Here is a 12,878-nt window from a genome sequence, read left to right as displayed (position 1 = left end):
TTAAGCTAGAAAGATGTCTTGTGTTGACCGTTGGTATTTCTGTAAAACTTTAATTGCTGACGTTTTAAAAATGCAGCAAATTTACATAGCACTCCAAATTTCTGAATTATCTTGAAAACTCAGGAGTTCTCACACGGCCACCCTTGGTGGGAGTTTTGGCACAGCAGCTCCCTCTGAGGAGAAGGTGTTTTCATTTTACTACAGTGCTCAAGGCCCCACCCTCATCACGATGTGTCAGGGAGCGCTTGTCTCCTTGAAGCATTCCCCTCCTCCTGCTGATTTTCTTTATGTTAATGTAAGAGGAAGATGAACTTTCTTGTGCTCTATCCAGTGGGGGAAAAACACAAGAAGGGAGAGCACACATTTGTATGTAAAAATGAATATTTTTATATAAATATAACCAATGTATATACACACATTATATATACAGATATATACTGATATATAATAGATATATACAGATAGCTATAGATATAGATATATAGATATATACAGATATATACAGATATATACACACATACACACCCATACATTTAGGTAAAGAAACCAACCTGGCCCTTTTCGTTCATTTTTTGGTCTCTTCCTGGTCATTGTTGGCATTTAAATACAATAGCATTTCAGCCACTTTTTTTAGGCAGGATCCGACACAGCCACCCGCGGAGAGCAGGCATCTGTAGGCTGGCCAGGGAGCTCAGGTCCAGGATGCTCTCCAGCCTCACACATGTGCTCCTGGGCTATCAGAGCTTTCCCATCATGGCTTTGTTCTCCTTTTTTTTTTTTTTTTTTCTTTTTTTTAACTTCTCTAGGTGTTCCCTTCCCAAAGAACTTCCTTCAGATCTGCAAGAAGATCCTGTGCCGCCTTTTCCGAGTCTTTGTCCACGTCTACATCCACCACTTTGACCGGGTCATTGTGATGGGCGCGGAGGCCCATGTCAACACCTGCTACAAGCACTTCTATTACTTCGTCACAGAGATGAACCTCATAGACCGCAAGGAGCTAGAGCCTTTGGTAAGTGTCACCATGCTACTTCTAGGAGCTCAGCCTTTTGTCCCAGCACACTGACAAACCCATGCAAAATGCTCATTCGTGCAGGAGCAGGAGATGCCAAGATGTCCACAGCACCCAGTGTAGTAAACCACATAGTGGTTTGTAGTGGGATCATAGTGGCAGAAGGTAGTAGGATTGTAGTAGTTTGGGCTCGAGGGAGTAGCTTTAATTCTCAGCTCCCAAACCAGCCACCTATCTACTTACTCCCTTAAATGAGCATCTTTGATCTCTCATGTTATCCATTATACCTCCATTCAAAGATAACCAGAAACATTCCTTTAATCAGTAACACATATTTAGCACCTACTGTTTGCTGCTAGGCATGCCAAGTCAAGCAAAACTACCTGCGAGTAGCTTTGACTCCAGAGAGTGAGACAGAAGTAAGCGCTTTGACTCCAAAAAGTAAGACAGAAAAGTAAGCGCTTTGACTCCAGAGTTAGAGACAGAACTAAGCACTTTGACTCCAGAGACAGAGACAGAAGTCAGCGGTTTGACTGCAGAGTCAGAGACAGAAGTCAGTGCTTGGACACCAGAGACAGAGATAGAACTAAGTGCTTTGACTCCAGAGATAGAGACAGAAGTCAGTGCTTGGACTCCAGAGACAGAGACAGAAGTCAGTGCTTGGATGCCAGAGATAGAGACAGAAGTAAGCGCTTTGACTCCAGAGACAGAGACAGAAGTAAGCCTTTGGACTCCAGAAATGGCGACAGAAGTAAGCTCCAGATGAGAATACAGTATCTGAAGGGCTTTGCTTTTCGTACTGAATCTCCTGTGATGCATTTTAATGGGATATATTAAAATCCAGAACATTTGATTTAAGAAACTTAACAGTTATTGTTTAGGTGAATGGGAATTCCTTGTGTTTTCTTCATAAGGTGTTTTTATAGTTGGGCTCAGTCTGTGCTTTAGAAGTCAAGGACCCTTGAAATCCTCAACATCTTTTGTAACACGTAGTATCTTAATGTGGATGCCCTCATCGCAGCTATTTCTAGTTGGCTCTACTGAGTACTTATCCCGTATAATACAGAGCTTTATACTAAAATCACACTTTCTTCTTAAAACATTAAAAATGGCAGTTTTGCAACTGACTTTCTTCCAAGTCCATTTGAATAATGACCAACACAGGGCCCAGGCTATGGTCTTTTGCTAGTCCATCTTCCTTTCTCTTTATGTGCATGTTTTTTAAGTATAGGTTTTGTTGTTATTTATGTATGGTGAGGCCAACAGATCAGGAAACAACTGCTATTGGAAAGATAGAGTGTTACACTCACAGATCGGAAGGCAAGGGGCACACACCATGTCAAGGTGGGGGGCAGGGCAAGGCACGGTGGGGGAGCCACCAGGGTTGGTTAGAGGCAGGGGAAACAGAGAAAATGGGGGCAAAAGCCTTTATTGGGGTTTCTCTGGGAAGGAACAGGTGAGCCAAGCTAAGCAAGATTAGAATTGACTAATCTGAATAATTTCAGGAGGCCCTGGGGATTAGGGACTGCCTTAGTTGTGCGGTACCTGGATCTGGGGTGATTTGTGGAAGGCAGTAGTAGCCCTAAGGGTGAGAGGCATAGGGGAGGTGGTTGGGGCTGTGGGCCCTGGATTTATTGGTTTGTATTGGTTGGGGAGTAAATAGCTGGAGGGTGAGTTGTTTACTACATATAGGAGTTGGCTAGCCCTGGGAGGGGCAGTCCCTCCGGGGTCAGCAAGGCTCTGTTGTTAAAGAATCAAAAATACAAAAAGAGAGAGAGAGAGAGAGAGAGACATGTTTAATATGGTACAGTATCTGTATCTGGAAAAGAAATTGATATATCACCTTTAGAGTTTCTCAACTTGAAATCTATTATCATGCTATGAAAGTACATGGGGAAAAAATATTTTTGTTTGCATCACTGGGAGTTCTGGAACAAAACAGGACTTTCTGGACACAAATAAGATATATCGTTGGCTACAGAAGTGCTCATCTTCTTCATTTTCTTTTACAACAGTTTTCTAGAAAGTTCTTGGGGGCAGGAACTAGGTTGTCTCTGAATTCAGTTGGGCAAGTAGTGTGGAAAGAAGTTGAAGTGCTTCACGATTGAACTTCTCCTACTTTGTCCTGTAAAGGCAGCTGTGGGTAAACAGTACAAGAAGAAAAGGTGTGCAAACAGCTCAAGGGAGTTAAAAGGCTGGAAAGAGTTGGCAAAGCTAATTTAGAAAATGTCAAGGACAAAGGAAAGAGGGACTCCAGGCCATGGAAACCAAGAGGGTGGAGAAACCGTCAGGGGAAATACCTTCCCCCGAAGGTCCACCAGAAGGAAGAGGTTCCCCAAAGCACTCACTGTGCCGGTTTCACTGCCTCAAAGGAGCAGAAACAGCTGGATAGAAGCAACAGTCAGTTTCTTCTTTACGTACAAAAGCATAAAGGCCGTTGTAAGACCAAGCTGAGCGCCAGCCAGCCTTTCTTAGCCATCAAAAAACTGTCAGTCATTTTCAGTAACTGAGAAAGAGCCCCAGGGATTCTAACACCTGGCAGTACCAGGAGCTGACTGAAGTGAGAGTCACAGAAAGGCTCTGAACAGCTCAGTGTTCCAGACGAGAGCCTCTTTGGAGGCATAGGGAAGACTGACTCAGGGTTAGCCAGGAATTTTTAACAGTGGAAGTGAGGAAGAAAGGTTATCAGTTTTTCCCCTAGAACCTTTTATTTCTTTAAATCTTGCTTGAAACAGAATCCTTCCTACCTTTATGGTTTCTTAATTATAATTGCAGGGTAATTAACTTTAATGCTTTTACATATTAACAAATGTTTTTCATGCCTAATTGTCTGAAATTATGTGTTCATTTTACACAAACCAAAGCCTATAAAGTTAACAGAAAAAGATACTGAGAACGTTTCTAAGGACAGTAGTTATAGGGGCACCTGGGTGGGTCAGTGGGTTGAGCGTCTGACTCTTGAATTCTGGGTCATGGAATTGAGCTCTGCATCAGGCTCTGCACTGACAGCAAGGAGCCTGCTTAAGATAGTCTCCCTCTCTCTCTCTCTCTCTCTCTCTCTCTCTCTCTCTCTCCCAATCCCTCTCTCTCCTTCCCTCCCTCCTTCTGCCCCCCCCCACTCCCGTGATCTCTGTCTCAAAATAAGTAAATAAACTTTAAAAAAATAATTATAATTATATAATATCAGGCTCTGGATACTTAGCATAGTCCAGTATCCACTAAGAATACTGTACTTTTGGGCTGTTTTTACTGATAGGAGCACTTTCAGTAGTTGATAATGCTAGAACACCTAACTTCTAAGTTGACTGTAGCAATGAGCATATTAAAATCAGTCATAGTATGTCAGATCAACACATTTTTATTTAATTTGCATATATCAGGTACCCTGTATGTGCAACACAAGTTACTCAGATGTTCATAAGAAGGGTATGCTTTGAAGAACTTATAGCTACAAACTAAAAAATGTAAAATAATGACACACTCATCTTCAGCCCTTGCAAAATGACAAGCAAGTCAGGCATTTTGGCTTCACATTCTAGTGTGCATTCTTTAGGATCTAATGCAGCAAAAGGCCAGAAGGGCAACATTTGAGCAGCCAGCTTCCTTTAGAACACCAGCGTTCTGAATTCCCACATCTCCAGTGGGACATTTCCGATATCATGCCTTGGGATTGTATGAGTGTAGAACTCAGAGACCCCACCTCAGGTTCCTCTCTGCTATGCGTCCACCATGGACAGCTGTACTCGTCTGTTCCCAGAGACTACCCTGTAGCTTTCATCTGATGTTTACGGAGTGTCCAGCACCCCACAGGGGAGGAGATTCAACTTCAGTGCCTAACACCAGACTCAGTCTCTCTGGGTTCAAACTCTTCATTTACTAACTTGCAATCTTCAGCAAGTAGTTGATTTCTCAAAGCCTCATTTTCCTCACTCCTAGAATGGGTATAATTGAATTGTTGTAGACATTAAATGGATTAGTCACGTGGTAAGGGCTTAAGGAATGTTGGCTGTTAAATGAGATAATGAATATAAAGTCCCTGGCATATAGTGAGCAAGGATACCCCATTTCTCCCTTCCCAGCTCCCATGGCCTTTTGCCATCTTAGTGATCCCCTAGGTATCCTTGTAACAGATGCAGTTTATCATCTTTGTATTAGTGTCTCCCGTAGGATGGTCAACTCTTTGAGAATTGGGGGTATACAGGATATATGCTCGCATGCCTATATTGCCAAGTACACACCAAGTACATAATATGTTTTGAATTAGGAAGAGTACTTTGAGGGTGTTGCGCCTCCATCCACAGAGATTGTATACCAATCATTCCTCCCTTGGTGCCACCTTTATCTCAGAACATGCCAGCAGACTTCCACTTCTTCATTGTTGGAAATAAAGCTTCATCCTGTTGATTAGCAATACAACTTAAAAGCAAAATTAGGCACAGAGCAGTGAAAGGATGTATCATCAGTCTTAGTATCATCATCTGTACCCCAACTTTCAGTTAGTTTTCTGTTTTAGATTCCAGCTAGGTCACCTGGGCAGCGTTGAATGCTCTCATACTACTGCGTCCAGGTGACTAACCCTCCCAGATTTGGCACTAAAAGTCTCATGTCCTGGGAAAACTCTCGATCCCTGGCAAACTGGGACGGTTGGTGACCCTCTCTGGCCTCAGAGTGGGAGTGAAATTTGGAATTCAGAAGCTGGGAAGAGTTCACTCTGGCCAGCCCAGTGAGCAAGGCCAGTGTGTGCATCCCCCCACAGGGCTTGCCTCATGGCTCCCATTGGGACCTGCTGGTCAGCGGCAGCCTGGGAACCCATTTCATCTGGTCTCCAACAGGGAGAGGGAGGCGAACAGAGACACAGACTTGACAGATTAGCCATTTCTCATGTAAATGCAACAGCTGAAGAAGACTTGAACTCAAGCATGTTCACATTTGGAGGAAACGAGCCCAAATGATGCTGGTAATTAGAAAATGGGCCAGTCCCTGATTGAATAAGCAGGCTGCTGTGGGCCCCTGGCAGCCGGGGAGTCAGCTGACAGAATTGAGCTGATCAGAATTATCATTAGCAAGCACAAATAACCAGCAGTGTTTTGTGGGCCTTTCACTAAAAACAAAAGCAGACTCCGAAAGCGCTGTTAGCATTGCAGTAGCTGGTGAATAAAAAGCTGATTAGGGAGGAGGAGGAAGGTTGTGGAGGTGGGGAGGAAGGAGGGTGCTTGCTCACCCTCGTGCACCTGCTGACCCCTGGGTGACCTTGGTCCAGGGCCTTCTCCATCTCCCTCTAGGGTTTCATTTCCTTATTTCTAACAATGAAGGTGATTGTTAAGAACCTACCTTGCAGAGGTGCAGCTGTGAGGCCAAATACTGTCACAAGGCTGTTCTTTTACCTTATGGCAGGGCACTTGGGCCATAGAAGCTCTTAAATTAAATCAGTGTTTCTTAATAGGGGTCCATATGCCAGTGCATCAGAATCTTCTGGAGGTTATGTTTTAAAATGCACATACCTGGGCCTTGCCACAGATACAGCAAATCAGAATTATTGAGCTCAGGGCCTACTACCAAGCTCCCTCGGTCTGCATCTCAGACTTTACTCTGCATGTGAACCACATGGGCATGCTGCCAAACTGTAGATTCCAATTCAGTACACCTGGAAGGGGACTTGAACGTGCACATTGTGCTCTCAGGTGATGTCCGTGCTGCTGGTTCCCAGACCACACTCTGGCGGCAAGGCTGTGCATGACAATTACTCTCAGATGTGAGATTTACTATTTTTAGCACTTTGTGTCTTCTCTAGGATTGGAGGTTAGCTCAATGAGGTGGGAAAGTAAAGCAAAGGAGAAAAATCTAAGGATCAGTATTGGCCAAGAACATTCCTCAAAATGTCAGTCCTGTAATGAAGAAGTCATGGGAATAAAAGGCATGGCATAGGGAATATACTCAATGACACTGTAATAGCTCTGTATGGTGACAGATGGTGAGTGAGCATAGCATAACAAAGAAGCATGGCAATCCCTATGTTGTATACCTGAAATAATGTGACATTGTGTGCCAACTATATTTTAAAAAAAAAAAGTTGATCTTGAGTAATGCTCAGTGAAAACAGACTTCTTTCCCTTGATCAAGTAAGTTTACAAAATGCTATATCATCTCCAGCCCTGAAGACCCACAATGTAGAATTGCAGATTAAAGACCTTGAGACGTCCTGCAGCGAAGAAGCTTGTTCAGTTTTGTGTAACCCACTCAGTTTAACTACATTTGACTCCCGCAAAATTTTTTTCATTTGTTATCACTCGTTAACATAAAGATCATGGTCCATGCAGCAAACTTTGGGTAATACTGTTCCATCTTTGTGGTATGTCTCTAGATTTTGAGTTTTCCCTCCCTGTCTCCACCTGGGCCCCTACTACACCCACCACTGCTGCATGGGGTGAGGAAGGAGAGAAGATGGAAAGAGGAAGATGAGAAGGAAATGAAACTCATCCTAGGGGAGGGCTTCAGAGAAAGAAACCCAGCTCTGTTCATTCTCACCCCTCAGTCCTTCTGCATCATTGTATCACACCTGCCATTGAGTTCTTTGTATGTACAAGGCACACAAGCATTTTCAAGAAATAGACAGTAGCTCCATTTCTTGAATTCCAGATATTCCATTAAACTCTTTACGCATATTATTTTATCTACTTCTCACACTTGTTACCTTTACTTCAGACAAGTGTGGTCATCTGTTTCTCCGTATCTAAACTACATTCCTCTCCGTCTCTCACTGCCATTACTACCATTTTGTCACACCAAGTCTCCCACTCCTCCCCCAGTTGGCTAATTATTGAGGTCCTTGCACCTAGTGATTTTAGGGTTTAGCTCCAAAACCACCCATTTAACAATGGATAATTTAGGACCAGGGCACTTTGGAGACCAAAGATTTGGAAAGCCTTGTTCTATAAGTCCTCGCCACAACCCATGTAGGCCCAAGCATATGCTGACCTTATATTCCCCTAATGGGTGGCCAGGTCATTCCTAAACTCCCCTTGGAGATGCCTGGGTGAGTGCGGTAGCCAAGGTTGGCCTGTCATGGCAAGATGAGATCAGGTCTGTAAAAAGAAGCAGAACCTCTCACATGAGCCAGAGCTGCTCCCCAAAAGAGCCATTGTGGGCTTTTGAAAGGAACTTTTCTTTGGAAACGTCATCTCTGCAAAGTCCTCTGTGGTGTTTCTTGTCATGCAGTTTCCTTGACTTGCGGCCAAATGGCTTGGACATGGGCACAGGCGTTGAAGAAGAAAGAGAGAGCTTCAGCCTGTGAGTCTGGCAGTTCGGCCTTCCCTACAATGATGCTTCCACTATTGCTACGCCAGTAGTTGTCCGCCCCTGAGCAAGGCATGTGATCTCTGTGGGCCTCAGTTTTCCCAGATGTAAAAGACACCGTATCAAGAGTCTCCCCCAGCTTGAGTACGGTGATTATGATCTTTGACATGGCATGTCCCAGCCTTGTCATCTTTGGTCCAGGCTGGCATCTTCTTGCTTAGTGGGCGTTCATGAGTTAAAGCCCATCATGCCAGCAGAGGGGGGTACACCCGGCCCAAAGAACAGCTGGAGTTTACATTCCTGAGACTTTGTCATTTTAGATGACATGCTGTGTGTATGTGTGTGTGTCCATTGTGGCATCAGCTGGTGGTGGTAGTACAGGGCAACCTTAATGCCCAGAGCTGAGTGGATGTGCCAGGCTGAGAACATTTTAAGAGCCTTGGCAAACATACTGTAAAGTGGCAGTTTGAAAAACAGCAAAGAAATGTGGGACTAATTTCAATGAACTACATTGTACCGAGTTACTGGGAATGTGGCAAAATCAGCTACATGCCTTTGTCAGTTCTATTTATTCATCCTTTGCTGATATCCAGAGAGTTTTGCTTCTGGTCTGTGGGCTGATGACTGGTTTTAGTTTTTTGGGTCTTTCTTTTTTTTTTTTTTTTCTTTTTTTCTTTTTTTGGTTGGGTCAGGGGAGATGTGGTCTGGCTTATTTCAGGGCCTAAAATGTGATCAATTATAGCTGAAGATGATGCCCATGGGAAAATTGTCAGCATGTAATACTGAGTAATAAAAACAAGATTCAAAATGTATTGGAAAATCACTCTAATCCTGTATCTATTAGTATGTCCTTTAGAAGCATCTAATCATAGATGAGGAAGGAAATATGGCAAAAAGTGTCCAGGGTAGTTCTCTCTTGGTGGAAATATGGGTAATGCTTCATATATATATATGTGCGTGTGGATTATATATATATATATAATTATTCACATATATATATGGATTATATATAGATAATTATTTGGTCTTTTCAAGTTTTCTATCACAAACATGTATCACTTTTATGAGAAGCAGAAAAATCAAATCTTTTGCTTTCAAAGGCCTTACCAACAAAGACCAAAGCTGCATATGGTGGCCTGTGTGCCCAGGACCAGGGGTTCTGAATGTCCTCTCTGCTCTCTCTGGCCATACCCTCTGCTCCCCCCCCTCACAGAGCTGCCATGGCAGTGATGCTTGAAGGAGCAAGCTGGTGGTGGTGCAGGTCACTTTGTGATTGTAGTTGAAGGTGGACTACATACAGTCTCCTTGAACTAAACAATTAAGCTTTCCCTGGAGATGGAGTGGTCCCTCCTGGAGTAGGGAGTTAAGCATCTTTGTAAACATTGAGGTAATGTTTATCTTTACACTATGTACACATTTTCCTTTTGAAGCCCCAGTTTGAAGGGGAAAGATCTCGGTGAATCTAAAGCACATGGTGAAGGCTGCAGATATACCCACATATAACACGCCTGCGGTGAAGGCTGCAGATATACTACATATAACATGCCCAGCCCTGCGGGCACCTCATGGCACAGGGTTCCGTGATCTTGATGAAAGGTTTTGGTTGGAGTTTTCTCCATCCAGATTCCTCTACTCAACTAGATCTGAAAAGACTTTTGAGGTTTTTTTTTTTAATTTCAAGTTTTAAGAGAACAAAAGAGGGGGGCACCTGGGTGGCTCAGTCAGTTGAGTGTCCAACATCAGCTCAGGTCATGATCTCACAGTTCCTGAGTTTGAGCCCCACAACGGGTTCTCTGCTGTCAGTGCAGGGCCCACTTCAGATCCTCTGTGTCCCTCTCTCTGCCCCTTCCCTGCTTGCTCTCTCTCCAAAATAAAATAAAAATAAACAAAAATAAAAGATAACAAAAAGGATTCATTGAAAAGAGATTAATCTAGACCACGGAATGGTCTATATGCACGTTATTAAACTTAAGCATATGTGTATGTACAATAACTACAAATAATTTTTAGCTGAAATTATCATGTAGACTTAGAGTTAATTCCAAACCCTTCTTACTAAAATATTAGCAAAGCCTGAAATCAGAAGTAACTAGGGAAGTAACTAAATAACTAAGACCACCCTGGTCTCAATCAGACTCTTGTATTATCTTCCCCCGCCCCCCTCAGACAGGACCATTCTCTTCTCCTATCCCCAGGAACCCATGCCCCATCTTGTTTTACACCACCCTGTATCTCTGGTTTGATTCTTTTTTATGGAAGTTGATATTCCAATCACAATGAATTAGTCTTAAAATGCTATTAGTATATTTCCAGGGGTACCTGGCTGGCTTAGTAGAGCATACAACTCTTGATCTCTGATGAGTTTGAACCCCATGTTGGGCATAGAGATTACTAAAAAGTTTTTAAATATATGTATTTCCATAGCTGTTGTTATTCCTGTTCCAGTTTTCCATTACATACTTCTGTGTCATGCTTACATGTCAGATTATCTTCCAGTTCTGTAAGTATGCCCACTACAGCAGCCTAAGAATGCCTAGGCTTACAGAGCACACACTGGCTCATCTCTTTACCTTGGCTGAGTAGGCATGGTTGCAGACTGCCTCTGAGTTTTAATGGAAGAGAGTCATTTCTAGACCATTCAGTAAACACTTATTACCTGCTGAATATGTGCTGAAAATCAGGGTCCCTGCTTTGAAGGGGTTCACTGCAAGATCCCCTCCTACTCTGTCATTAGTGTAACATATCCCAAAGTATTCTTCCCCAAATCTGCTAGTTCTAAGGGATGTCAGAAGGTGTTATGTGAAAGGGAGTTCCATGGTCACATAACTTGGGAAACAGTGAGTTAATAAAGCTGTTCTGGGGCGGGGGGCCACCTGGGTAGCTCAGTCGGTTGAGCGTCCGACTTCGGCTCAGGTCATGGTCTCGTGGTTCGTGGGTTCGAGCCCCACGTCAGCTCTGTGCTAACAAACAACTCAGAGCCTGGAGCCTGCTTCAGATTCTGTGTCTCCCTCTCTCTCCACCTCTCCTGCTCATGCTCTGTCTCTCTGTGACTCTCAAGAGTAAATAAATGTGAAAGGAAGGAAGGAAGGAAGCAAGCAAGCAAGCTAGGTAGCTGTTCTGGGGTCCTTAATACCCTAACATGAATCCTAACCTTCCAGCTAAAGCACACAATGTGCAGATTTATTTGATCAGGGAATCCTCTCGCTACAGAGAGTTTTGTGTTTCTAAAGCTTTGAAATACCCTTTGGGAAATACTAACTACTCAGTCTTCTGTAATCTACTTTCTGTATTATGAGCTCAGTTCTCTTCTGGCTGCTGAGTGTCTGTTAATAGACATTTTTTGAAAACCTATATCGCAGACACTGTGCTGAGTGCCAGTCATATAAGATGCATCTCCATTTTAAAGAATGATTTTATTTTCCTAAAGTTTATTTTTTTGAGAGAGAGAGTGTCAGGGGGAGGGGGAAGGGGGCAGAGAGAGAGAGAACGAGAGAGGGAACCCCAAGCAGGCTCCACACTGTCAGCACAGAGCCTGACTCAGGGCTTGATCTCACAAACGGTGAGATCATGACCTGAGCTGAAATCAGGAGTCAGATGCTTAACTGACTGAGCCACCCAGGGGCCCCAAGAAACTCATGCTTTTAAAGAATCCTACCCTTTAATCCATTACTTAGAGCCGTACCATCCAATACAGAAGCCACTAACTACTTGTGGCTACTTAAAGTTAAATTAATTAAAATTGAACTGAAATGAAAATTAGTTTCTTAATCTTACTAGCCACGTTTCAAGTGCTCAAAAGCCACATGTGTCTAGTGGCTATTGTATAGTGCAGATAGTAAACCTTTCCATCATCATGGAACCTTCTGTTGGACACCGCTGAGGTAGAGGGTTTATCTTCAAGAATTCCTTCCTACAATACACTGTTAATACCCTGTCCCATCACCAGTGGCTGCCAAATATGTTTAAAATTGTCCCTAGGATGCCTCAGTAAGACACTGGCATTTAGCTCCTTGCATGGTCTGTCTCTTTTTGCTAGGCCACTCCTCTCCTACCTAGTTTACAGATGAAAGATAGATAAAACTCGAAATCATATGTTTAGTGTTTCTCCCTCGGTGCAATGTGAGATCCTCCACCTCAGAGAGCAGCTCCATACCTCGGGACTGCTGTTGGTCTCTGGGGCACCAAATCATAATTATACTTCATTGTGTCTGCGGTATTGGAAATTGCTACAGAATGTCAGTCACAGTAGGAATTAATTCATCTCCATGAGCGTTTATATGAAGATGTGAATAGTCAGTATGGCTTGATGCCCATAGATAAGCCTGCCAAATTTTGGCTACTCTGTGTGGTCTAGACTAGTTCAAATTTCCCAGCCAGATAAGACTAGATTCTTTGGCTCCAAAAGATGTCAAATGAGTATTGGTATTTGAATGCGGGAAGGTTTTACTTATTGAAATATAACAGTATGTCTTCTCTCACCACCCACCTGCTCCATCCACCCCATAAAAGCATGAGGATAAGAGTATGGCAGTCCCTATCCTAGGGGCTTGTGTGGTCTTAGGAACACCTCTTCCCA

General features: G+C 43.3%; 1 protein-coding gene across 9 annotated transcripts in view; it reads left to right on the top strand.

Annotated features, from left to right (window-relative positions):
• MOB3B (MOB kinase activator 3B) overlaps window positions 1-12,878 on the top strand; it is a 204,907-nt gene that overhangs the window by 168,022 nt on the left and 24,007 nt on the right. For 6 of the 9 annotated variants that reach the window (XM_045469834.1, XM_045469831.1, XM_045469835.1 and 3 more), the window contains exon 3: window positions 807-1,009. The exons of 2 other annotated variants lie outside the window; for them this stretch is intronic. In XM_045469834.1, coding sequence (XP_045325790.1) covers window positions 807-1,009 — 203 coding nt within the window. Of the gene's footprint in view, window positions 1-806; window positions 1,010-8,224; window positions 8,465-12,878 lie in introns of those variants that run through there. One more of the 9 variants, XM_045469836.1, reaches the window with a different exon arrangement.

Source organism: Leopardus geoffroyi, chromosome D4 (assembly GCF_018350155.1).
Source record: "Leopardus geoffroyi isolate Oge1 chromosome D4, O.geoffroyi_Oge1_pat1.0, whole genome shotgun sequence".
Lineage (NCBI taxonomy): Eukaryota > Metazoa > Chordata > Mammalia > Carnivora > Felidae > Leopardus > Leopardus geoffroyi.
The sequence above is the reverse complement of the archived record's forward strand: the minus strand, read 5'-3'. Positions and strand labels throughout refer to the sequence as shown.